The following is a 27,927-nucleotide window of genomic DNA, read 5'->3' on the forward strand; positions in this document are numbered from 1 at the left end:
TAGATTAGTTCTAAAGACCCTTATGGTATATTTTATTTTCCACTGGAAAAGGAGTTAGTTGTATTAGGTAACCAAAGTGCACTGTTTGGTTTAATATAACTATTTCACAATTGCAACAGGTGTCCCTGTTGCCATTTGTTGTTGTTAGTTGCAAAGTCGTGTCTGACCTGTCGCAACCCCATGGACAATGTTCCTCCAGGCCTTCCTGTCTGCTACCATCTTCTGGAGTCCATTTAAGCTCACACCTACTGCTTCAGTGACTCCATCCAGCCACCTCATTCTCTGTCGTCCCTTTCTTCTATTGCCCTCAATCTTTCCCAGCATTAGGCTCTTCTCCAGTGACTCCTTCCTTCTCATTGGATGGCCAAAGTATTTGAGTTTCAACTTCAGGATCTGGCCTTCTAAAGAGCAGTCAGGGTTGATCTCCTCTAGGACTGACCGGTTTGATCGCTTGCAGTCCAAGGGACTCGCAGGAGTCTTCTCCAGCACCATAGTTCAAAGGCTTCAATTCTTTGGCGCTCAGCCTTTCTTATCATCCAACTTTCACTGCCATACATTGCAATTGGGAAGACCATAGCCTTGACTATACACACTTTTGTTGGCAGGGTGATGTCTCTGCTTTTTAGTGTGCGTTGCCATTAAATGATGAGATATAAATAAAATCATGTGGGAATTTTCAGGAACACACACACACATCATAGTATTTCTTTTTAGACTAAACAATATTACACAAACCTCAGAAAAAAGAGCAAGAAATAATAAGTAAAAGAAATTAAAGATAAGAGATGAGGGGGGGGGAAAGGAAATTAACTAAATCTAGTTTGCTTCATCATCACTGTACCTTTCAAAAATTGTTTATCATTGTAAACTATTTTTGCTTCTACCAGATCCATTCTCCAATTGGGAGAGAATGGAGTTGTGGTGGCACAGTGGTTAAAATGCAGTATTGCAGCCTAATTCAGATCACTGTCAATAGTGTGATCCTGACCAGTTCAAGCTTGACTCATCCTTCCATCCTTCCAAGGTCAGTCATATGAGGACCCAGATTGTTAGGGGCAATATGTTGACTCTGTAAACTACTTGGAGATAGCTGTAAAGCACAATGAGGAGGTATATAAATCTAAGTCCTATTGCTATTGCTAATTCATAGCAATTTATTTTGCTCTTGTTTTGAGGATCCCATCAACTGCATCCAACAAGGGTTTGTGCTTCCTCTCAATCCATTCACTCTTCCTTCATATGTCATCTTTCCTAATCAGTCCTCATTTGTTCTCCATTTCCTCATTTATCAGCAGGAAGACTCAAATCCAGGAAGTCTCCAGTGGCATTTCACAATAACTTTAACATCAATTCCCAATGGAAAGCCAAACGAGTCACTGAATGCCAAGACATAGGTGGACATATAAATGACCCCAGAAAAAAGCTGCCAGGCTTTGAACTATCACGTCAGCAGTGGACAATCCTGAATAGGATTTTACCTCAAATGGTACCTTCTGGGACTCTCTGTATAAATGGGGCATACAATCCTCCCCTCAGTATTACTATGGGGTCCCATGCCAAAATACAGAGCACATTGTGAGTAGCTGTAAACTGAGGGGATATATCAGTTCAGTACCTGATTTTTTAAAATATAAATGATGCTGCACTTCATTGGTTAAATGGCCTAGACCAGGGGTGTCAAACTCAATTTCATTGAGGGCGGTGGGTGTGGCCATGGTGGGTGCGGCCTACTGGATGGGCATGGCTGGAGTGCATGTGGCCTACTGGATGGGCATGGCCAGCTCTATATCGTTCGCTTCAAGGGTGCCTATGGGGACCTGGGCAGGAGTGGGACAGATCTGAGGGTCTCTGGCAGAAGGAGATGGGACCAGGGCAAGTACCAAGGCATGGTCCACTGGAGGAGCCTCACTGTTCCTCTCAGACCATGCGGGGGGGGGCTGGATGGCGGTGTGGAGGTCAAATGCCCAGCCCAGTCCTCAAGCAACCATGGCACTAAGCCAAGCCCCACTTCCCCAAGGGGATGCCCAGTTGCACTTACAAGGCTGTTGCTGCTGTGCTTGCTCTCCTTAGCCAGGTTGCTCATGATGGGTACAAGAGCAAAGTCAAGAGGGAGGCCCACTCCCTCTCCATGTGAGGAGGCCTGGCTTTGTATCTGAAGCTTCCTTAGCAATAGGATGGGAGACCCCCCCAAGATAGGCCAGGAGGAGGGGGCAAGGGGATGTGAAAGGGCAGCAGGGAAAGACTAAAGCAGGACTTCCCTTGGACCCTCCCCCTCCTTCCTTCCTCCCTCCCTCCCTCCCTTCCTTCCTTCGAGTGGTGGGAAAATATTTGAGAAGAGGGAGGGTGAAAAACAGGCAAGAAACGCAGCTGGGGAAGTGTCACCCTTTGTGAGGAATGAAGAAATGCACCATTGCCTGGAAGTGGTCAGCACATGGCCCTTGCCTATTTCACATTTCCAGCTTGGTGGGCTCTGGAGGAGGGGATGCCATGAGTAGCATGAGTGGATGTTACCTGCACAGTGCTGCCCAGCCCCCAGCCTGCCTTGTTTTGGCAGGCAGTGGGGCAGTCTTCTCACAGTGCCAAGAGTTTGAACTGGGTGGCATGAATCTGAAGAGAAGCGCAATGTTGCCCAGCCCCTAGCCTGCCTGAAGTAGGAAGGGCCATGTGCTGGCCACTTCCAGGCGATGGTGCATTTCTTCATTCCTCACAAAGGGTGATACCTCCCCAGTGCACGCCCAGGGGGCAGGGCCAATGCAGCAGGGGCTGGTCCCTCGCTGTTTCCAGACGGCCTTGTGGAGTTAAGACTGAATGCGTTTTAACATAGATGGCCACCACAAAATTGTACATTGGCTCCTGGCCAGCCGGGGCCAAGGCAGTGGGGGCCGTTCCCTCACTGTTTCCAGGATGGCTTCGCGGGCCACATGAAACCACTTTGCGGGCTGGATCCGGGCCCCAGGCCTTGTGTTTGACATGTCTGGCCTAGACACTGATATTTGAACATAGACCTTTTTAATATTTATATTTTATTGGGGTCTATTAATCTAGTTGACATGTTAATATACATTGCTAGTCCATGTATTATATTCCATAAATAAATAATAGTCACTTTAACATATTTCTGCCATACTAGTCACTCACTTTTCTATTTAAAGCAAATTGGAAGAGGTATTTAACTTATTTAGGCAAAAATTCATTCCCCATAACAAATCACATACTGCCCATTATTTTTCTACAACCTTTGCAAGGCTTTAAATTTGCTGCCTCCATTTTCCCATTTCAAATAAATATTATATCAACATACACAATGTCATCTATTTGCCCTAATTTATCATCATTTATTTATAGACCTGCATTCATATACTCTATTTGCTCTGCCCATTACTGCTATCTTGACTTTAATATATTAATTTTCAGGTTCCCACTCATCACTATATAATAACATCTGATATATATGAGAAAATTCTGTATTTTGAGCTTAAATACTTTTCCAGTTTGCCATTATCTTACATCCATTTATAAGTGGCCAAAAGATATTCAGGTAGATATGAATAATGAATACTGATCTGAGTATTGAGTTAAATTCAGGTTGTTCTTTTGGAAAAACAACCCACTTCAATTTGAACTGGAACTGCTGTGATTCAGAGGTCTCTCTGAAGTGAATAATGTGCCTCCTATTGACTAATATGAGAGAAATATTAATGTTTTTTTCTACACTAGACAATTATGAGAGGATTAAGACTGCCTAATTAGAAATTCACTGAAGCACCAGAAGCATGAAAACAGAAAATTAAAAATATGTGGGTTTCATATCAGTAAGATACAATCAGTAAACATTTGTATGTACATATTGTTCTAAATTTACAGCTTATTCTCTAGACACTCATATGTTCTTTCTTTTTCTTTTTAAAATCTCAGTCTAATTACAGATCCAGCAAATTCTAAACTCCTCCACTTTATCTGGATTAATTTTTTGTTTATTCAAAACAAGCCTCCCCCTTTTTTTTGGGGGGGGAAGGCTGAATAAACTTTTTAAACCTACCATTTTCCATTTCATGTCTACCCATTGATATTTTACAAACTACTTTTAGAAATACAGATGCAGTCTGGTTCTGACATAGTCATTCGGGAGAAGGGCAGTGTGGAAATTAAATTATTATTAAATTATTATTATTCCTGTATGCCATCCAACTGGAGATTCTAATATTTAAGTGATTATACAGCCTTGGTTGCCCCAATATATTTCTAAGGTATTGTTGAATAATTTTTAATTTAATTTAATACTCTGAAACATGTTCAGCAGCCAAGATACCCTTAGTCAGGATGGTCTCCACATATCAATTGGCAATTGCTTTGTTTTCTGTGCCATTATGCTAGCAAGATGAAATGGCTAACGGGATTTTTCTTTTTTGCTGCATATCACAAATCTAGTAATAGTCCTGTGAGGAAAGGCAGGTATTTGAAAAGTGAGGAAGAATTTCCCTACTACGATGCCTACACCTTCTCTTATGAGCTCATTTGCAAAATGCCGACTTTTTATGGCCTTTAATAAGTGGCTATTCTGGATGGCACTTTTTGTTTCAAACCTTCGAGCTCAGACTGAGTGATAAACATTTGTAACTCACTCCAGTGGCAAAAACAAACGTTAGTGCCATATACTTAGGTCTTATTCTCCTCATGAGAGAAAAAGAAGTCTGCATTTTTTAACAGATTAGAGTTCATTGGAGGACATCTGCATTTTTTTTTCTTTCAGAGAACTTGTGTGTCTTTCCACTCCACCAGTACAGCAATTCTGAACTGCAAAGCGGGACATTAAAAGGGAAAGGAAAATACAACATTGCACAAAAAAATAAGAAGGGTATATTTACTGCTCAGGATGGGCAGCACTTAAAGAAGAAAGTGAGATGAAAAAAACAGATCATCCTGAGACTAGTAGATGACTTGTGTACAACCACACTGAAATCTATAAATGTAAATATCATGACTTAACAAATGAATAATTTCATAGCTGCTGAAAGAGTTGGGAGTTTGATTTATGTAGGGAAAATACTTGGCTTATTAGCACTTTGGAGATTTTGTTCACCCAGATGTGCTATTTGCTTGCTGTCCTTCCTTCCTTCCTTCCTTCCTTCCTTCCTTCCTTCCTTCCTTCCTTCCTTCCTTCCTTCCTTCCTTCCTTCCTTCCTTCCTTATTTATGTAGACACCTATCTCACATTAGAGAGATGCCTCTGAGAGAAAAAAAATATATGAACATTTGTGATTTGTTTGCCATTGTTCTAAGTTGATATTTTCTCTAGTGGCAACTTGGTCAATCTTTAAAGCTAGAATAAATACAGCACTCATACTACAGTGATTATTGTGGTAGAAATATGTGTTGCTGAGCTATTTGAGCTGCTATTAGCATTTTACTGCTCATGTTTTACAGCAGGGCGTGGAGGGTATAACTTTTCCCAAGTGACTGAGGTACAATTTCCAGCAACTCATTACTGGTCTTGTTGGATGAGATTTCTGAAAATTGTGTTACCATCACTTTCCAGTGTAGAATGATTACATTTTTGTAAAAGCTAAATAGAAAAATAGATGGGAAATTTCCTTGTTCAGTTTATACATAGTGCCATGATTTTTACTTTCATACCCTGGTGCTTGAACCATGTAAATTTCTTCCTCCAACTCTGCATTGAGGATTGCTGTGGTTATATCAAAGTGCCAGATTTTATGCCCACGTGCCATTGCCAATGCTAGTGCCAACCTTATAATCTCACTTTTTACCATTGGTGCAAATACGTCATCATAGTGTACATTTTTCTTCTGTGAAAACCCCTGCGCCACTAATCCTGCCTTATATTGGACTTCATTGTGGGGTAACACTTTCTTTTTGTATACCCATTTACGTCCTACAGCTTTGTAAGCTTGTGGCAAAATCATAAAGGTGAACACTTTATGTTCTTCCATGGATTTCATTTCTTTGTCCATGGCCTCTTTTCACTTCACTTGCTCCACTTTGGGTACTGCCAATACTTCCTGATAGTTTCTTGGCTCATACCACACATTACACACCTTTACTTTCCCATCAGAATACCTGTCGGGTGGAATCCCTTTGTTCCATCACTCTGACCTGCGTGGCATTGACTGCTCTTGACTGTCAACCCTTTCCTGCTTCACACCATCTTCTTTTGACTCCTTTTCTTGTCCTTTTTCAGTTTCTCCTCCCTGAACGCTGACACCATCACTAAGTGAGCCACTGCCATTAAGTGGATCATCCCCAGAATTGGCATCAATTCTGCCCCAATTCTGCTCTGCAAAGCTAGCAGATCTGGAAATTACTATCCTTCTGCTTCCATCGCTAAAGCAATAGCTCTTTGACCCAGGCTCATAGCCCATAAATCTGAGCTTTCTAGCCTTTTGTTGCCCTTTTCTCCTGAATGCCTTTGGAATGTGCACCCATGCATTGCTTCCAAACAGCCTTAAATATGCCAGAGATGGCTTTCTCCCATATAGCACAGCATATGGAGTATCATTTATAGAGGAACTCTATAGCCTATTGACCAAATAATTAGCAGTCAACATGGCTTCACCCCAATACAACCTGCTCAGACCAGAATCTTCCAGCAGTGAGTCTTTCATGATCTGCATGACTCCATTCCATCCTTCAGCCACACCATTCTCAGCTGCTGTGTACAGATTTGTGCATCTGTTGTATTCCTAGCTGTCCCAACCAATGCTGAAAACTTGCTGAGATGAATTCTGAACCCGTCAGTTTGCAGATGGCATACCTGTTGCCTATATCTTCTTTTTGCGAAGCTCACCCATTGCTTGAACTTCTGCAGCACCTCTGTTTTGCTCTTAACCAAATAACAGAAACCAAATCTGCTGAAATCATCTACAATGACCAGCGCATACCTTGCTCTTCCTAAGCTGGCTTGCATTGGGCCAAACAAATCTGCATGTACCAGCTGTAGAACCCTTGTTGTCTGCCTTGTTCTCTTCTTGCTTACTGGGAATACCTTAGATTTTGATGGTTTACATACTGCAGAGTATGCCTTACACCCTTTTAAGGTTAATCCCTCTGCAAACTCTGGCATCCTATGCAACACTCTGAAGCTGGCATAGCTAAGCTTTCTCTTTAAGAGATAATAATAATAATAAGAAGAAGAAGTTGGAAGGGACCTTGGAGGTCATCTAGTCCAACCCCCTGCTCAGGCAGGAAACCCTATACCATTTCAGGCAAATGGCTGTGCAGTCTCTTCTTAAAAACTTCCAGATGAATGCATGAATCATGTTGTGCCACATTAGCAAATGTTTGGGCACACTGAATCTTTTGTGCCTGCAACACATAAAGATTATCCTGTTTTATGCCCTGTGCACATACATTCCCATTTCTTTTTATGAGACATCTCCCATACACAAATGGGGTCTCAAACCCTTGTTTGTCAAGACTGTAGACACTCAGTAAATTATGCTCCATTTCAGGCACACATAATACATTATTAAACCTTTCCTCCAGACATGTAATCAGCACACTGCCTTTCCCCATGACTTTTGCCTTCTGGCCATTTGCTAAGGCCACTGCATCTCCTCCAGTTGAATCCAATCTGGAAAACAACTTAGAATTATTGTTTGACTATCCCCACTGTCTATTAACCATTTGTCTCTCCTATTACAATAGTTAACTTTTGCAACAGCAGCTTGTCCATGTTCTGTTTTTCTTCCTTGTAAACAGTCTTTCTTGAAATGAGTTTTAGCTCCATGGATAAAACATTTCTTTTTCTCCTGTTCTTCCCTCTTGGTAATTCTCTGCTGAGATGTAATCCGATCTCTGCAGACAGTCGGTCTGCTGCTTTGCTCTCTCTGCTCCTCAGGAATTTCTCCTTCTGGCATTTCTGTTCTTCAGAAATTAAACAGGCTTTAAGTCCTTCCATACTTAATTCCTGTTCTGGTCTGCATTCAAAAACAGCTGAAACAATGGCCCACATTTCATTAAGACTATTTAGTACCAAGAGCATCTTCTGAGATTCAGGAATCTGCATTCCTCACTGTTCTAATTCTACAAACAGTTTTTGCATGTGGAGCAAATGCTCTTCAAAACTCTCATGTGACAGCAGCCAGGCTCTGTACAATTGCCTTGATAATTGCACTATATTGCATGCTGAAGCACTCACATGCACGCTTTTCAACTTCAACCACATTTCTTTTGCAGTTTTTAAGTCAGCTACATTTAAGAATTGTTTATTTTCCACACTTAAGATGATGTAAGCCAGTGCCTTATCATGCCTCAGTTGATATGCAGCTGCTAATTGCCCCTGGGGTGGATTAATCACAACATCCCAGAGCTCCTTAGATTTCAGGAAAGATTCCATTTTTGCAGCCCAAATAAGATGATTCTTTTGTCCCAATCGAGGTAGAGAGCTCTCCTTTAAATCAGCCACCTTGCAGTCCTTCAGCTTAATTACAGCTCCATGTTGAGCCTCAATCTTTTTCTTCAGTCTGAACTGTGTGCAAGGGCTGGCTGGGATCTGGGCCCATAACTTGTTAGAGTTTTACAGCTTTCCATTGCAAAAATAAGCCCCCCAAATAAGCACACATTCAAAATAAGCAGGAGGCATAGTTTAGAAAAAACTTTATAAAATATATATAAACATGATACATACAGTTTCATTCAGTTCTGGGCAATGTGGTAGAGAACAACAACTAACTCAGGAGATCAGGACACAGGAAGAGACTAAGAAATGCCCAGACCTAGGCTGGATCACATGCTTCACACAGCCAATCCTGTGTCTCAATTAAATAACAGTTCCCATTGGCTGGTTCGTTGCTATGGCCATTCCAGTTCATAAATTCTTGCACACTGACAGATAGATAGATAGATAAGATAACCTTTATTGTCATTTTTTACTGTAGGCACAACAACGTCAAAAATAAAATTTAGTTGCCCGCTCTCAAAGTGAACACATACATGACACACACCTAAACATACTATATACAACATATACATACTACATACAACATATATATAGACCTACACCCCTACATATACACAACATATGAATATTAAACACTGTCCATCTTGAATATATAACGGAAGGAGGAAGCTTGAGAGTTCATAAGGTTAATGCTGTATGAAATGAAACTATGGCTGAAACTGGATGTTCTGCTGAGGATACCATGAAGCCTCCTCCCAGAAGGTAACAAGGAAAACAGGTTGTGAAGAGGATGTTAGTGTCCCAGATAATCTTATGGACCCTGCTCAAGCAACGCTTCTGTGCTATGTCCTGGATAGAGGGGAGGGAACTGCCAATGATCTTTTCAGCCAAACTCACCACTCTCTGCACCGCCTTCCTGTTTGAAGCAGTGATGCTTCCGAACCAGACTGTGATGCTGTATGACAAGATGCTCTCGATCATCCCTCTGTAGACAGTGGTCAGGACAGGGGAAGGAAGATGTGCTTTTCTCTTGCGACACAGAAAATGCAGGTGCTGTTGTGCCCGCTTCACCAATGGCTCGCTGTTGAGCAACGTGATCATCATCTTCTGACAAGCAAAGTCAATGGGGAAGGCAGATTCACTTTACAACCCTGTTACTAACTTAACAGCTGCAGTGATTTATTTAACAGCTGTTAAATAAGGTCATAAAAAGTCATAAAATGGGGCAAAACTCACTTAACAACTGTCTCATTTAGCAATAGATGTGTGGTTGTAACTCAAGGGCTACCTGAAGTTACCAAAAGTTTGAGCTAGGGAATCAGATTATGAATGTGTATGAAACTGCTAAAATTACTTTTAATATCTCCAAAGTTTGGGCTAGGTTCTTAATTATTTCCTTGTTTCATGTGCACAGACATGCTCATCCAATTGCCTTTAGCTACTGCAGTTCAAAGCTATAGCCTTTGAGAAGGGTTAACTAGAGAAATTCTGCTGCCTTTTCTTCTGTTATCAGCTCATTCAGTCTAATGAAACAATCCTTTTAAAAAATCTTTCAAGAAAGGAGAGAAAAATGTCATGTTCTTTCACTTAAAAATTTTCACGAGGACCAAATACGATGTGCAGATCCATTGTCTTTTATTGGACAACCATCTCTCCAGGATTTTGTATCCTTCAATTAAATCCTAGGGGAATTATTATTTTATGTTATCATATATTGAGTTGGAGTAGCTTTCCCCTGGGTGGTGACCTTCAGATATTGGACACTTCAACAAACATAATCCTAGTCAACAAGGCACGTTTATTTCCTCCCTCTGTAATACTCTCTCTGAAGTATCACATCATGGTGCTCTTAGGGAGATGGTTTGAAGAGATAGATCAGTTTTGCTGGTTTTTTCTCTTCCTAAAGGAACTGGCTTTGCTCTGTGCCACCAGAAATGGCCAGTTTCTCTGTGTGCACAGAAAATTAGGGCAATTCCATGCCACAGTTTAAGTGACATATCTCTTTTGCTATTCCTATGTGTTTCTTAAGCCAACATCAGAAAGCTGAGTACATTTTAGGAGGTTTACAATGAACTGGCCTGGTGCTCAGACTACAACTACTGCAAGACCTTGTTGATTGGTCCTCTGCTTCTTGACCTTCCCATCCATGCCTTTTTCTCTTTAAGGGTTGCTTCTTCCTCACTAGTCCCCATGCCTTGCCCTTTTGCTTTTTCAGAAGTTTGCACACATGGATGCCTTCATCCAGTAGTAGAATTCAAATATGTGAACAACTGGTTGTCTGTGTAGATGCCGCTTCTGGAAATCTATTCTGGGTCTGGCCAACAAAAAATTAGCCACCAGTTCTGCTGAAGTGGTGCAAACTGGCTGAATCCCATCACTGCCTTCATCCCCTTCATCCCCTACATCAGACATGTCAAACAGAAGGCCTGGGGGCCAGATCCGGCTCGCAAAGTGGTTTCATGTGGCCCGCGAAGCCATCCTGGAAACAGTGAGGGAACAGCCCCCACTGTCTAGTCCCTGGCCCAGAGACCCTCCTTCTGCCAGAGACCCTCAGATCTGTCCCACTCCTGCCCGGCCCCCCGTAGGCACCCTTGATGCGAATGATGTAGAGCTGGCCACGCCCACCCAGTAGGCCATACACACTCTAGCCACGCCCACCCAGTAGGCCACGTCCACCCTGGCCATACCCACCCAGCCCCCTGAGGGCAACCGCAATGCTGATGCCGCCCTCAATGAAATTGAGTTTGACACCCCTGCCTTACATCATCTCTCTTGACACAAAGGAAGAACCATTCTTTCTTCCCCCATGGAATCATCACAGTTCCAATGCTACAATAATCGAAACTCAATAATCAAATAATCAAATCAAGGGGAACAGATTGCACTGATGATGTTGCCTAGTTTTGTAATGAAATGTGTGCCAAGAAGACAAGCAAGCTCAGAAAGCACCAACGACCCCACAGATTGTTCTTTTGTTTCAAGGTTCCCCTGTAGGAGCTTTTAAACGAGGAAGAACATTTCAGCTTTATAGACATAAAATAACAATGTGTCTGCATTGCAGCTTAAAAGTATTTACTAAAATAAAGGCAACCTTTGTAGTACAGTGATCGCTAACAGAAAAGGTAACAGAAAAGTAAGAGGAATGTACTTTATGCAATCTGTGGAAAAATGGAAAGGATGCCCATTGGGTGATGTAAGGATTGAGTGATTCATGGGTTCAGGACAGGCCATAGATTTAAGGGTTTATTGCTGGGTCAACCACAACATTATTTTAAAAAAAATACAGAGGAGAGAGCAGCCTAGTATGAACTAGTTGCGCTAGATGGGAGAAGGTGTGCCCGGAAGTGCAGTGCAGTGTAGATGGGATTGCTGCTGGAATAGAATGAAATGTTGGAGACCAATGACGCTGAAGGTCTTAAAATAACTTGAGTCAAAACACAGCAGTATGAATTGGAGCTAGAACTCACAAATGTATGATGCATTTGCAATGTGCTAGGTGTGGAAGGAGGACAATGTCATCTACTCCTGCCCTCAGAAGTTAGTGAGTGGTGATGGGCAAGTCTGCCTTAAGAGAGCATAGCTTTCCTTGACCATGAAGGGCAAATTGTTAATTTATGTTCATTGCCCAACGAAACTGACTGCTGCTTTTGGAGTGCAGAATGTTATGAAGTGAGGAAGTTATTTATTCATGAAGGAGAAGGATTGTTCTGTTCAGTCTCTTATGAGGGTTGCATGAGTTTGGGCACAATAATGCATGGGAAAAGATTTTATTAGCCCTTTGCAGCTCTGAAGGAACACACTTGCAGGATAATTTAGGGCCCCCAGTCAACATTTCTCCATGTCTTGTTCCAAAGACTTTGCATTCTCAGATGCAGTACAACTTGGAAGTTCAGTGTTAGTTGTTGTTACTCATGAGTCAGCTCCCCACCTCTTTGCCTTCAAGGGACTTTTCCACTACACTTTCCCCAAATATTAGAAGCCATTGATAGGCTTATTGTCAGGCCTAAGGTCCAAGATGGCAGCTTTTCAGTCCAGCGATCAGCCTCAGAGATGGAGAGGATTTGACAAGTATCCTGAGGCAGTGATGAGCACCTGTTCTTTTACTGTACTCACCAATACAATGATTTAGTAGCAATGTACCAAATAAATATAATTAATACTTATGAGCCAATTTAAAACTTTTATTTTTTTATTTTAATTCCATTTATATCCCGCCCTTCTCCGAAGACTCAGGGCAGCTTACAAGCTTAGCAGTAGCCTTCATTCTATGTATATGCCTGCTTATTAGGGCTTTCATACACCCCCCAAGCGGCATTATTACAAAGTCAGCTTAATTGCCCCCAACAATCTGGGTCCTCAATTTTACCTTCCTCAGAAGGATGGAAGGCTGAGTCAACCTTGAGCCTGGTGGGATGCGAACCTGCACTAATTGCAGGCAGCTGGTGTTACTTAAGGAGGCATTAGCCCACTGCTCCACCAAGGCTCTTTTGAAAAGTGTGTTTTAAATTTGTAAATTGTATTTTTTTCGTTTTCTTTTTTATCTATTCACCATTTTTCTTATTTTTTTCTAAAATTTGTATTGTTTTTTATCTTGTTAAAAATTTCTTTAACAAAAATGATTGCAATCCACTTGTGATTAAAGCTGAGGAGAAACTATATGTGCATAGTTATTTTTTTTCCACTGCTGTTGTTACTACTGCTTTTTTTGCCTCTCATTCTGTAAATGACAAAAGCTAGTGTAAATACAAGCATCAAGATCACCTAAACATTTTAATTGGTTAACTTAATCCTGAATGATCTGATATGATCCTTGAGGGAGCAATGGCACAGGCTGATACTTATTTTTTCTTAATGGAGAAACCTGAAAGAGGACGCAACAAACTTGAGAATGGTATCTTGAAAATGACTGAATGAGAAGCAAGACCAACTACAACAGCAGAATAACCTCATATATATGCTAATTGGGTCTGCCCAGACAAGAAAACATACACTTGTAGTGGATAATAAAATGAAAACAGCTATTCAGTGTGCCATGGCAATGAAGATGGAAATGCCCATTCTATGGTTTATGACAAAAAGCAGTAAGAGCTTCCAGTGTCATAATGTGTTTATACAAATCACAGTGAACAAAATCACACTCAGTGCATTATAGTTCACTCAACCCATCTCTTTGTAGCAACTGGTCAAGATACAGAGCAAGTAAACTAAGGAAAAGTTAAACTGTTTGGGTTCTCTTTAGCTTAGAATAATAATTGTCACTCTATTCAGGCTTATTTCAAGAAATGAGTCCTATTGAATTCAGAAAGAATTTTCCCCAAATAAGTTTCCACGTGCTGTTAGTGTGGTCAAGATAGGATGCTCCTTTCTGAACATGAATTGTGTGTAAAAATAGATTTACCTATTTATTGCCCTTTTACATAATACTAGAATCCCAGGGTCAATGGGTGTCAAATGTCAATACAGTATGTTAATCTAAATATTAGACTGACTGGTTGTCTATGGAGATTCTCAGTCATCCAGGTATGGTTGTCTCAAAGGTGGGGGTTTTTTTGGGGGGGGAGGCAACTGGACTTTCTTGTGTTTCTTTTGAAGATGTTTCACTTCTCATCCAAGAAGCTTCTTCAGCTCTGGCTAGATGATGGGGAGTGGAAAGACTTATATTGCTTGCAGACAGACGGCCATTTGCATTCCTTTATAGAGAGTCATTCCCCAATAGCCTGCGCCTTTTTTCAAAAGTGAAGGGCTTATTATTTTATTTGTGCAGCATACTCTTTTTAAAGTTTACCTAGAAAGTAATATTACCAAGTTCAAGTGGTAATGCTAGTTAAGCATGAGGAAGATTGCAGTCCTGGCACTCCATCTTCTAGCATTAATGTTATTTTAAATTTTCTAATTCAAGCTATTATGAAAGTCTTTTGTCTAAATGATAGGGAACACAACCTTTTAAATAAATACATCCATAAGTTCTTCTTTTAGGCTAGAATTTGTCAAATGTGATTCATAATTCTCTTTGTAGTAAATCATCAAATGAATTTCAACCTCTCTACTTCCTATCTTCCATGTTAGGACAAATGTCTTATTCTGCCTTCTTTTTAAGTTATTAGATTGTTTCCACTATCCAGGTAGTCCTTTACTTACAACCATTCATTTAGTGACCGTTCAAAGTTACGACAGCACTGAAAAATGTGACTAATGACCGTTTTCAACAGTTGCGACCTTAGCAGTATCCTCAGGATCATGTGATAAAAATTCAGATTCTTTGCAACTAGTTCACATTTATGACCATTTCTGTGTCCCAAGGTCATGTGATCACCTTTTGCGATCTTCTCACGACCAGAGTCAATGGGAAAGCAAGATTCACTTAACAACCAGGTTACTAACTTATCAACTGCAGTGATTCACTTAATAAATGTGGCAAGAAAGCTTGCAAAATGAGACAAAACTCACTTAACAAATGTCTCGCTTAATAACAGAAATTTTGGGCCCAATTGTGTTCATACGTCGAGGACTACATGTGGTGTCTTGCCTCTAAAATATGAGAACGTTCAATTCTGAGTGAATATAGAATTACAAATATTTTTATGATCTGTTCTACTTTATTATGATTAGGAATTTAAGCTTGAAAGAGAACATTGTGAGAAATAACAATAAATGCTTTCACTTTTTTTCTAAATATACAAAGTCTTCAGTGTGATGCAATATAAATTGATGTAGATATGGTATCTAATATCCCTAATAATTCTTAGAATCAGATTGCAGGCCACCTCAAAATTTTAATGAAACTGGAATTTCAATCCTTTCACACAGAAAGAATCTTGCATGTAGTCATTTTTTCTTCTTCTCTATTTCACTTGGTGAACCTTTAACTGGTAAATGCATTTTCGACTGATAAATGTCCTAATAGTATTTTTTTTTCTACAGTGTCGGCTATTTAATTTTTTCCTGGCAACGTTGACTTTTAAATCACTTTTTCCAAGAAATGCAAAAACTCACTTTGCCAGGGGCTCATCTGACTACTAATCTATCTTCTTGCCCATTCCTTTATTTGAGAATCTTATAATAGTGTTTCCTAGTGAAAATGAGTCTTAAAACCTTGTTTGTTATACACTGTTCAGAAGTAGATTTTTCTAAGAGAAACATAGAGTAATGAGAGAGAAATTTTAAGATTATTTTATACAGACTCCAAAACTATTTTCATATAGTTCACAGGAATGATCTACACACCTCTGTATATTAATGATTCACCTGTGGGGGTAGATAGCATATTTATTTCCTTGCCATTTATTCAAACATGAAGTATAATAGTTCTGTTTTCATACCTTTCTAGTCAATGGTACAATGCTTCCACACTGCACTCTATTCAGGATACTACTTACCTTCTCCAGTGAGCTTCATGGCCATTTGTTCTCAGCCACAGTTGTTGGGATATATGGAAAAATTACCTCTTCATCTTAAGTGTATTGTCCAGGGATGTAGCAGCTCTCCCCAGTATTAAACTGCTTCTGCAGATGATATTTTCAGTCGCCCATAGTAAATTTCCCTATTTTAGGGATTCTAATTTATTTGACTCTAATATCTGATAAATATTATTGCAAGTCCATGGCATGGTTTGAGTAGAGCAAAGGGGGAATGGCCTTCAAGGACAGGAGGAAGAACCACTATCAAGTCAGATAAGCAGGGCTTGAGCCTCATCCAAGAAACTAAATTTGAGAAAACATCTTAGCCAAGCCTCACCCTAGTTCATAAAGGAGGGAGAGGGAAATTACACTAAGGCTTGCTAAAGCTGTTATAATAAAAGCAGGCCTGGCCTCTATGGCATTGGTTTCTCAGTCTGACCTAAGTTATAGGTTGCCACTTTGTTTGTTCCTATTAACCTGTAACCTGCTCTTCACAAATGAAAAATGGGTTATCGGTGCTTTAAATAAATAATAAGCCAATTAAGACCTTGTAAACACGATCTGGTTTTCATGTTGTTGCACGTAGTAATGAAAAGAAGCCTACGGTGGAAATATTTCCCTTCAGATTTATTGCTTGGCTTTTTCGGAGAATATAGCTGCTTTTATATTGTCAGTATGGTAATAAGGTCTTTGACAGAAAAGGGGGAGAGAGCATGAATGCTATTTAAAAATAGGCCTGACAGAATGTTACCAAAGCATGGAAGCATTTTAACACGGAGATTTTTGATCAATGTGGAGAGTGCTACTCATTTAACTACTGCTTGCATTTCCAGTTTCAGTGATTTGCGGTTAATTTGACCCTTTTCACACATTATCATTTATTATTTCTTTTGCTTTATTCCCTTCCTTGAAGTTTCCTTAATATGTGATCCCAGTTAACTCATTTAGTTATCTTATAATGAGGTTGTCGTGGCAGAAGTGATGACTTTCACATAGCAACAGTAGTAAGAAAGGGGAAAATTTCACTCACATAAAATTCAAGTCTTCTAGAAACAAGGGGCTAAAAATATACACATTTATCAGACTGCCTCTCCTCTCCTTTTAAATAAGTGCACGGAGAGTTGCAGTCTAAATATCATACTTATGCAAGATCATCACAGATTTTTCAGAACCTTATATCCATTTTAAAGAAAATCAAACAGTTTTCTTTAAAGTTTCTTCATTATCTTCTCTGTTATTATTTTACTTCTCATGAACTATATGTGGCTATTCTGCTCTGCTTTTTGCTTAGAATGGTTTTCAGTGTGAATTTAAAGATGTGATGAGGACTATGTGTGCTGGACCAGATTGTAGACAGCTTAGGAGTTAAGAACTGTTTTAGAATATTTAGCATTTACAGGGTTAATGTTGCATCATTGAGAGAACTGAATGTAAGACCGGTTAGCATTTAAAGGGTTAAATGCTGTTTCCTTAAGAGATGGCTTCTGAGAAATGTAGTCTAGTGTAGTTAGTCCTATAGTTTATCTAGACAGTGGGAGGAGTTAAAAAGTTTATTGCAGGACATCCTGGTTACATGCCAGGTGGTAAAGCCTTTGTCTAATCAACCATGCTGCACACACCAACTAGCAGCTGTAAGCACGCATAGCTGAAATGGAGAATTATCCCTTTTTACCTACAGAAATGAACAGATATGGGCATATATGTGTTTCTTCCACCTGGATATCTTTACTGCAAAATGTAAGTCTTTGCTTAAATTTCCTGGACAATAAAATATCCGTTATACAATTATTTTCATTGAGTTGAACTGTCTGGAATTCTGGAGTTACAAAGCCTCTTAATTTTTGGAACCAGAACACTATGCATGCAGTCTAGGAGGTGGCTCCTCTTAAGTTTGACAGCTATGTATTGAGCAATCATTTAGAGTAACCATGGCTGAGCAGGAGTTAAAGGTTAGTCTCCAAGTCTATTCCCAACCTTTCTGCACTTTCTGCATTGTGTACCTGAAGGATCAGGCCACTTTGCAAGAATCAAAGATGAGCCACTGCCTGACATATGTATGCAGTCTATACAAGGCATTCAGTTTGGATTAAAACTTCTCAGCCTTTTCACTCCTGATACAGCAGTTCTATTTGGTTTTGCAGGGAAAAAGCCTGTATTAACTTTCATTCACTGCTCCTTGGTGGAGCAGTGAATGAAATTAAGTAACACCAGCTGCCTGCAATTAGTGCAGGTTCGAGTCCCACCAGGCTCAAGGTTGACTCAGCCTTCCATCCTTCCGAGGTAGGTAAAATGAGGACCCAGATTGTTGGGGGCAATTAAGCTGACTTTGTAATAATGCCGCTTGGGGTGTGTGTGAAAGCCCTAATAAGCAGGCATATACGTAGAATGAAGGCTACTGCTAAGCTTGTAAGCTGCCCTGAGTCTTCGGAGAAGGGCGGGATATAAATGGAATTAAAATAAAAAATAAATAAAATAAATTTGGATTTCTTTTCTCTCTTTTAAACTGATGGAACTGTGGAGGCACTAGAAGAGGCAAACACCTATACTGAGAAGTATTAAACTTTCCCTTCCCGTGTTCAGTGATCCTGTTGTGGATCAAAGCCTGTTTGTTTAGTTCGGTAATATGTTTTATATCCTGCCTTTCTTTGAAGGATTCAAGAAGTGCATGCAGCATTATTTTCCTGAGACTGGACAGCCACTTGTTTGGAATGGTATAGGATCTCCTGCTTGTGTGGGGGTGGGTGGGTGGTGGACTAGAAGACCTCCAAGGTCCCTTCCATTATTCCTCCATTTTTTCCTCAACAGTTATCCTACAAAGTAAGTTAGACCAAAGGTGACTAGTCCAAAGTCCTTCAGGGAATTTTCAGTGCTGAAGGTTCCTAGTCTTAGTTCACTTCCTGGAACATAGATTTCAAGGAGCTATGTTGTAATATTTCTGTGATAGCCTATGTTTTATGCTTTGTGCATTGTGAGTTGCCTAGACGTTGGATATAAATCCAATAAATCCCATAATCAATTAATATGGGCAGTTATAGAATGTTCATTTACCTGAGAGTAAATCTGTTGACCTCAGTGGAAGATTTTACTGCAAAACAAGCAAGACGCACTGTTAATGAAGTTAATTGACTTCTATTTGTGTGGCATTTTAGTTTTGTTGTGTATATTATTTGTTTGTTTTTTCAGGCTGGTTGGCAAAGCTTGGCTTCTTCTAAAAAGAACCCCACATCAAGGGCATGTTCTGGTTTTGTCAGGGCTTGTAGTTCATTATGCAGAAGAAAAATGGTGGAGTAAGCTACATAAAGCCACAAAGAAATAAGCTGGCACAGAAAAAGTAAACATTCAAGTCAGTGCTGATGAGCATTAGTTTGGCACCCATTCACTGATTGTCGAGAGAATGAAAACTGCCTGATTGTGCAGGAACCTTGAGCCCATGTTCAGAGTTGCACTGCTGAATTCTATTTGCAAGACCAGCTTAGAAAGGTAAGATTCCATTAGCACAAAAGACAGCAAAGTTAGAGTTTTATAGCTGGCCATATTAAAGAACTTGACAGCTGGGAAAATAAATGAAGCCCAACACAGTGTTAACCTTGCCACCCCAAAATTGCCTTGATAGGCAGTTTAATGAGGTGCTAAAATGCATTGGCTGGCTACCCATGTCTGTGTCAGAGAACCGGGCCACACCTTGAGTCCCCTCAGTGATTCACCGACATCCTGTAATGTTAATCACAAATCTGGAAGCATCTGGAGTGCCATCAGATCTGCAAAGTTCTGATTCAACTTGCTATTCCCCACTTTCAGTTCATGAATCAATGGGGTGATTTGATCAAAGCTGAGTCAAATCAAACCTCCTTTTAAAGTGTTCATAGCTCTGTTGCTGTGCAGTCCACAAGCAGAGTTGTGTTGTAGGAAATCATTTCCTTCCCTCCCACCCACTTTTGGCTGATGTGGGAGCTTATGCTCTGATTATACATAGATCACTTACTTGGCCTACATAAGCAGTGAAGTGTGTAGCTCCCTCTTTATATTATTTATGAAATCTGAGAGTTTCATAGATCTACAGCAACACTGACCCAAACAAAAAAAAGGATCTTGGTCAAATTGTTTTGTTTATCTTTGAGCTAAAAGAATTTAGTCATTTAGAATTTAGGGGGGGAAAGCTGTTACTGTACCTGTGACCATCATTGTCTAGTTTAACAATGCTCAGTAAAGAGAACTAACTAAAAATATGGAATTTAGCATGTGGGAATCTAATAAGACAAAGGAAGCAATATAAGAACATGCATAGAAATCATATGCTGCATGGTTGAATCTATGATATGCAGCTAAACTATTTTATAGTGAAAGAGACAGGAGAAGACTGTTTCACCATTTTGCTTATCCCACCAGAAAGAAACAGAACAAAAGCGAACCATGAAATAAATGCCAGAAATACCAGCATAAACTACTTGCACAAGAAGGTTTTGTGAGGCTTTGGCTCCTTGTGTATTTTTTGCAATTTATTCAGACCTTCATACCACAGGCTGTCTTTATTAACAGCACTCCCTGTTCCAAGGTTTACATGACTCTTTTTTTCCCCCAAAACATTGGCAGAGTGTGACGCGCTCTCAGCCTTGCTTCTGCTGAGCTTCTTCACCATTGGGGAGCAGCCTTCTATTGAGGAAGTCCACCTCAATAGGTTCATCTCACATCCCTGAGAGCTAATTGGAGGCTTTGGGAAATTTGTGCTGCCTCGCTGAGAAAGGTCTCTTCTCCAGCAAGATAGTGCTCTCTGGCATCCTGCCCATCAGCTGGATAGCACCTCTTTTTCTTCTGCTGGAAGTAGCTTTCCAAGTGCACTAATGCTTTCCCGGCAGTGCCAATCAGCAGTTATAGTGAAGTGCTGGGGAGGGAGAATGATTGTCTGCACCACAGCTACAATCATTGGGAACAAAACCAGACCCTGCGTTCAGCAGAATCAGAAGGTAGTCATTTGATACTAGGTGAAATAAAATCTGACGTCTTACTGAAAGACCAATAATGAAGCTAAAGATGTGTGGCAAGGCAGTGATGCTTAGAAAAACTGAACACCATTAAAAAAAAAAAAGGCTCGCAGACGGTAATGTAGCAAGATACTATCCCAGATGACTTACCGGTAAGTGTGCATTTACAATTAAACAAAGAAATATATATTAACAGATAATTCTGTTAGCGGATTAACCTTATTTTATTATTCTGTTAAAAGATTTATCTATCTGCTATTTATTTATTAAAATTTTCTTCCTCTGTGACGGAGATGGCCGGTTTTAAAATTTGATTAAAAAATGCTGCCCATCTTACTTTGAAAAACAATTCTGGGTAGCTTCCAATTAAGATCATAAATGTAAAAAAAATATTAAAAAGCATGAAAGAGCCATGGGGGCCCAGTGGTTAGAATGCAGCATTGCAGCTTAATTCTGCTGACTGCCAGCTGCCAGCAGTTCAGCAGTTCGATTCTCACCGGCTCAAGGTTGACTCAGCCATCCATCCTTCTGAGGTCAGTAAAATGAGGACCCAGATTGGTAGAAGCACTATGCTGACTCTGTTAAACTGCTTAGAGAGGGCTATAAAGCACTCTGAAGTGGTATATAAATCTAAGTGCTATTGCTGTTGCTATAAAATACAAAAGCAAGAAGATAAAAGGCAAGAGCAGAAAGGGGTAGCCCCCTTTTCAGTTAATCCACCAACCACTTCCACTATAGAGCTAACCTAGGCTAACTGGCAGAGCCAGGATTAAATGCTCTTTTGAAGATGAAAAGGGTGGTGGCAGACCTTACCATACAGCAGGGGCTATGGAAGAATAGATGCTCCTTCTAGACCTCGTTGACTGAAATTCTTTGCCCAATAGGGTCTGCAGCATGCCCCTTCTGCCAGCATGATGAGATGGGCTGATTACATTGGAGCGAGTTGATACCTCAGATTATCTGGCTCCATGCTGTGAAGGGTTTAGGCCATAATCTAGTTAAAATTATGTCCATTGTGTCACAAAAAGCTGGAAGAGACTGAGTGATGGAACAACAAATTGTTTCAAGCTACAGGATAAAAGCAGTGTGAATGTTTGGCTTCTTTTTTCTTTACTGGAGAAATCATTTGCATAGTTTACTTCAGTTCAGGTTATCCCATTGTATACATTGGCTTGATTTGCAAAAGTGTACAAGTAACAGTCACAAGCAAGGCTGGCAGATGCCTGGTCTGTGCAAATGCACACAAATTTCAGATGGGTTTACAAAGTAGTAGGTCTTGTGGGAGAGTTGGTCAGCTAGATTTTAATCCAAAATAGAGCACAGGATCAGAGGTATAATTGTATCCACATGTTCCAGTAGCCAAGGAAGATGTCAGAGTCAAAGAAACAAGGTTAGGTTGCAAGCTGGGATCAAGGGCCTAGGAACAAGAAACATAGGAGCCCCATGGGCAGCTACCGGTGGCTGTTCTAATATAGTTTAGCAACAGGTGTAGCTCAGTTAAGGGACTTCGCAACTTTGCTTCCCAATGAGCCAAACAGAGGATTCTACTTAGCCCTGTGAAAATTCCTGATGCATCGTTGAGATGAGTGGTCAGCCAGGATCTGGACCCTCATCAGCTCTTTTTGATTTTTAGCTGTGTCAGCCTCAGATACTTCATTCTTTACCAAATCCAGAGGCTGTGTGATGGTATGTAAGAATGATTTTGAGAGATGAGGGGAAGGCTACCTAGGGAACAATCAGATTGGTGAGGGGGGAGAGCCCACAACTGCATAATGAGTAAAGAAAGAAATTTAGAAAGGCTGCATACTAACTTATAATGCAGTAAAAAGAAACAGTGGGAAATTGGTACTTTAGGACAGGTTCTGATTAATGTAGCCTTACAATAAATCATCTGGTCTGTTTCCTGTCTGATCTACTGTACCTGGGAAGGGTGATTCTAGAAACTGGTCCACAAAGAAATGATTTTTGTAGAGCTGTCTAGGTTTGTAATCTGAGTTGGAAAGCAGATAGATTAAAAATAAACCCAATAAAATTCATTCTGTTCCATTGTGGATTTGTGGGGTGTGAGTTTCCAGAGAAACAGAAGAGAGATTTTTTAAATCTGTTTTTTTATGTGTCAAAAACCTGATCACACCCACCTTTTATGTTATTTTCTCCTGAAATAATAATGTCTTTTCTTATTGGTTGCTTTCTGGAATAAATGTTACCTGATGTTCTAAATCAGTTTCTTTTTGCAAGTAAAAACTAGATAGTGGCAGTTTTCTCCTGCTGGAACTAAGCAAAAATATCATCTTTGAACTAAGGATTGGCAAATCAATAAGGCTCATAAATATATTTTTCAAAAATTTATATGATCTACTTTTAACTAAGCTTCTCTATGTAATATCTCTTCCAGTCGTGGAAGATTTATTTTTTTAAAAAAATAAAATAAAAATCCAATTTAACTATTATTGACTTTTCTCATAGGCCGTATAGGGAAGGAGTTTCAAAGTAAGTCTATCAATTAAATTAGCAATGCAATTCACAGACTGTCAGTTTCCTTCATCGTAAATAAGAAAAAATGAGTAGCAAGAGTTGTTTTCCAACTGTTTTTGTAAATGATGGATATTTTATTAACAGGTGTCATAGGCACAGAGAACCAGAAAGAGTGGGAGGAGAGTGTTTGCATATTTAATAAATACATGAAAAGAAAGTTGCAAAAATCAGCTTTTATATATATATTGCTCAAAAAAAAATAAAGGGAACACTTAAACAACACAATGTACTGTATTTAATAGTAGGATGTCTTATCTTGTGTTCCCTTTATTTTTTTGAGCAGTATATATAATTTTTATTGATTTTTAAATACAATTCAAAAGTACTTATTCAACAAACGTGCTGTCTGAGTTTATCATTCACTAATACAAATTGAATTCCTAATCTCTTATTCTTTTCTCCAGCCATTGATAAAATAAGTCCCAAGTTTGAAAGTATTCTGTTTCTTCTTTTTCTTTCAACCTCAGAGTAAGTCTTTCCATTTCCGCACAATCTAGTATTCTTTTAATTATTTCTTCCTCTGGTGGTATTTCTTCATTTTTCCAATATTGTGCGAATATGATTCTTGCTACTGTTATTGCATGTAAAATCAAGTATATACCTTGTTTGTCAAGCTTTTCTGGCATTATACCTACTAAGAAAAGGTCAGGTTTAAAATCTATATGTTTTCCCAACATCTTTTCTAGCCAAGTATGTATTTTTGTCCAATATCTCTTTGCTTTCTTATCACATGTCTACCATACATGGTAATAGGTACCTGACTTGTGATTACATTTCCAACATCTATCTGACATATTTTTAAACATTTTTGCTACGCTTGCTGGTTGAAAGTGCCATCTGTAAAACATTTTATATAAGTTTTCTTTGTAAGAGATTGATAGTCAATTTATAATTTCTTTCCCACAAGTTTTGCCATTTGTCTAAGTATATATTGTATCCAGAAAAAGTCAGCATTTTCTCCTGTAAGGTTGACATTTTAAGAAAAGGGGTGGGATAGGCATGATCAAGAGAGAAAGAATGACAAACCTGACTTTTTTATATGTATATACTTAATACCTACAAGTATGTAAAATCTCTCCAAAAATATAAAAAGTGATATGGTTACTTGAAATAATTCATTCTGCAGAATAAGATACTTAGAATTTATTATATGCTGAGGCCTTGCATAGGCTTTTAAATATGTAGTCTAAAATAATTATTGTAAATCCTCTTCAGATTTACAAGATATGCATGTGAAAAATGTTAACAGGACCACACTGTTGGGCCATTGAAGCACAGTGATCTAAAATGGAACATTTGGATTAAAGTGTTCTAGGTCTACTGGGAATCTCATATGCAACCTCCAACATAAAACTCTGGGCCAACAGGTGCCTCACTTTATAGCTGAGCAAAAGGCAGAGTGGAACCAGTAGGAAGACAGCATGGCATCCAAAGCACAGACAGGTGATGCAGTTATTCTTCCTTTTTTAAAAAAAAATTCTCCATCATTGTATATAAACACACGCAGAGACAACAAGGGAAAATTTTATATTCCCGAGCATATCACCCCAAAATAAAAATTCTCAGTGTAGGAGAACATTCCTATATTACTTCCCTTCCCTATGGAATAATATTCCTTGAATGAAAGGCATTTACTCTAGAAAAGATGGAGATAAACTCTTAAGTGTTGACAAGTTTTTAACACTCTTAATTTAAGAGGCCAAAGTTGAATTTGATACCACAAAAGTGAAATTCTACTTGCATCATCAAACTTTCTTCTTCAATACGCTTACCATCTGCTGTGAAGCCTTGGGGGACCTTTGGAAGCGTACACTGTGGGTGTATAGAAGCTTTTCTTGTGGTTCTATAATACAACCATGGTGATAGATTTCACCCTTCCTTATTCATACAAATGAAGCTTACATTTTGTGTTGCTGTGACCGGATAGATTAGTTATTCAGGTTAAACAGAAAGATCAGGTCTTTTGACTTGTACAACTAATAATATGTGTTTTTAATTGCTTATGTTTTATTTTTAAACTTTCAACTGTTTTGAATATACAATGGATAGAAAGGTTGGATATATATTTGTGTGTGTGCGTGCACGCATGTGTGTGTGCGCGTGCATGCGTGTGTATGTATATGTATGTATGCATGTGTATGTGTGTGTGTTTATTGCATTTTGGTAACAACTTTTCGGGGCCACTATGAGCTGACAAAAAACTTTTAGTGGCTATATGCAACAAAGGATACAACTCTAACAAAATATTAGCTACTGGTTCTGCTGAAGTGGTGTGAACCGACTGAAACCCACCACTGGATGTCACCTTCCTCAATTGTGCCCTAATTATCCTCTATATTCAACAACTGGAATTAATTTTGGTTTGATCTGTGTGATGTTTATGACCCTTACATATTGGGAAATGAAAATGTTGTTGTTTAATGATAGGTGATAATTAAATCCACAATTAACTTAGCATCTCATTCAGAAGGAAATCTAGTTATGCTGGTAATCCATAGAAATTGCAAGAAATGAAGGTTTTTATTTATACTTTGCTTTTAACATTGCTAACAAAACCTCACAGTTCTGTTTAGGGCTTCTGACTGCAATTCTGTTCATGAGTATATAGTAGCTAGATAATCTCTGTTAAATGAAATGGAACTTGTATGTAGTACATGCCATACATAGGTTCTTGTAAACCACTAAGAATATCGCTTTCAGCAGTGCATTCTTTATCTTAAATCTGACACACCACCAAAGTTATCAAGAAATATTACTAGTGTAAGTATTAGCATTAAGAGAAATGATATTAATGGATAATATCAGTGGGGAAAAAGTCCTTTGCTTGATTATGGTCCAAGGTTTCTGACTTTCTGTACTAATCTAATACAAACAGTTGTAAAACTTGAAAGCCATCTGGCGTATTCCAGAATAAGACGGATGAGCCAATTTCTCTAGCCCTCCAGATAATTCTTTATTCCTGTTTCCAACACTTTTGAAGTTTATTGCCCACCATTTCTTTCACTGCTTATATTTGTCTTGCTTCCAAAATCCTAGGTGAACTCAGTGCTGTATAATCCAAATGTGTTAATACTGTGTTTCCCTGAAAATAAGACCGGGTCTTATTTATTTATTACCCTAAAAAAGCACTAGGTTTTATTTTCAGGGGATGTCTTACTCCAGCATCAACAGTCCCTCCCAGCAGGCCCACCTCTTCTGCGGCCAAAGAAGCAGTTCTTCTGCAGTTGCATTCCAGCTTTCATTTTGCAGTCAGGCCTTTCTGAAAGGCCACTGTAACTGAGTACTGAGCTATGGATTCAATCCATAGCTTGGTCCTCGGCTGCAGAGGTCTTGCAGACCTGAGCTATGGATTGAATCCATAGCTCAGTCCTTGGCTGCAAAGGCCTTCTGGAAAGGCTGCCTGAGAAATGCAGGCCTGGCTGCAGAAGACACTCCAGAAGAAATGGACTGGAGAGGCCTTATTGCAAAGTAAGTGGGTACAGAGCACATGGGGCAGCTCCACACACCCCACCCCCACCCTAGCTTGATTTTTAAGTTCCAAAACTAGGGCTTATTTTCCAGGTAGGCCTTACATTGGGGAAAGCACAGTAGGTTAAAAAAGAGAAGAAAAGCTGAATTTCATGGCTGCTTCTTGGCAAGTCTAAGCTCCCTTTGTTTGTTCTCCCAGGTGAAGCATCCCGATGGTCATCCTCACACTGTGACTGCTGTTGCAAAAATGGCAAAGGTGATAAAGAAGGTGAAAGTGGCACATCCTGCAATGAACTCTCCACCTCTAGCTGTGACAGCCAATCGGAAGCCAGCTCCCCTCAAGAGACTGTCATCTGTGGCCCAGTCACTCGCCAATCCAATATACAGACTCTGGATCGACCAATCAAGAAAGGTCCTGTGCAGCTTGTTCAGCAGTCTGAAATCAGGAGGAAAAGTGACCTACTCCGAACTCTAACTTCTGGCTCTAGAGAATCCAACTCTAGCAAAAAAAAAGCAGCAAAAGAAAAGCTCTCCATTGAGGAAGAATTAGAAAAATGCATCCAGGATTTCCTCAAAATCAAAATCCCAGACAGGTTTCCAGAACGAAAACATCCCTGGCAATCTGAACTTTTACGGAAATATCATCTATAGGAATGGGGTTTCGCCAAGGAAATCACCTGTGCGTCTTTAGAAATAGGATGATGGGAGAGAATAATAACAACTTAAGTCACACATAAAGAACCCATTGCTATGTCCTGCCTAATTTGCCTATTTCACCAAAGCAATTCTAGTTCCATGTAAACAGTGAGATAGGAGGAATAACAATACACTCATTTGTTAGGCTGTTAACATACATCAAATGCTTGCAGTGCCACCTGCACATTGAAATCAAATGCTAAAGATCATTTACACTATGATTTATGAGCACCAATTAGAGAGGCAAAAATCTAAAAGAAGACAGAATCCTGGCAGGTGTTGATTTTTTTAAAGCTGCATGCATTCCTGAAATCTTTTCAAAACATTATTTATCCACAGCCAGGATAGGCAGAGGCCAAGAATTCTGAAATTAAGAAATTGTCGTTCCAGTTTACAATAGGAGACACTATGTATACTTGTTTGTCTCTCTACCA

The 27,927-nt window shown here is 39.5% G+C and overlaps 1 protein-coding gene across 1 annotated transcript in view; it reads left to right on the forward strand.

Moving 5' to 3' along the window:
- KCTD16 (potassium channel tetramerization domain containing 16) overlaps nucleotides 1-27,448 on the forward strand; it is a gene marked incomplete at both ends in the record, with an annotated part of 199,235 nt that extends 171,787 nt beyond the window's left edge. Inside the window, one exon of the mRNA XM_083357036.1 lies at nucleotides 26,997-27,448. Within this exon, the coding sequence (XP_083213162.1) occupies nucleotides 26,997-27,448 (452 nt within the window). The remainder of the gene's footprint in view (nucleotides 1-26,996) is intronic.
- Between the last annotated feature and the right edge of the window lie 479 nt (nucleotides 27,449-27,927).

This window comes from Vipera ursinii (assembly GCF_947247035.1).
Source record: "Vipera ursinii genome assembly, chromosome: 2".
NCBI classification, from domain to species: domain Eukaryota; kingdom Metazoa; phylum Chordata; class Lepidosauria; order Squamata; family Viperidae; genus Vipera; species Vipera ursinii.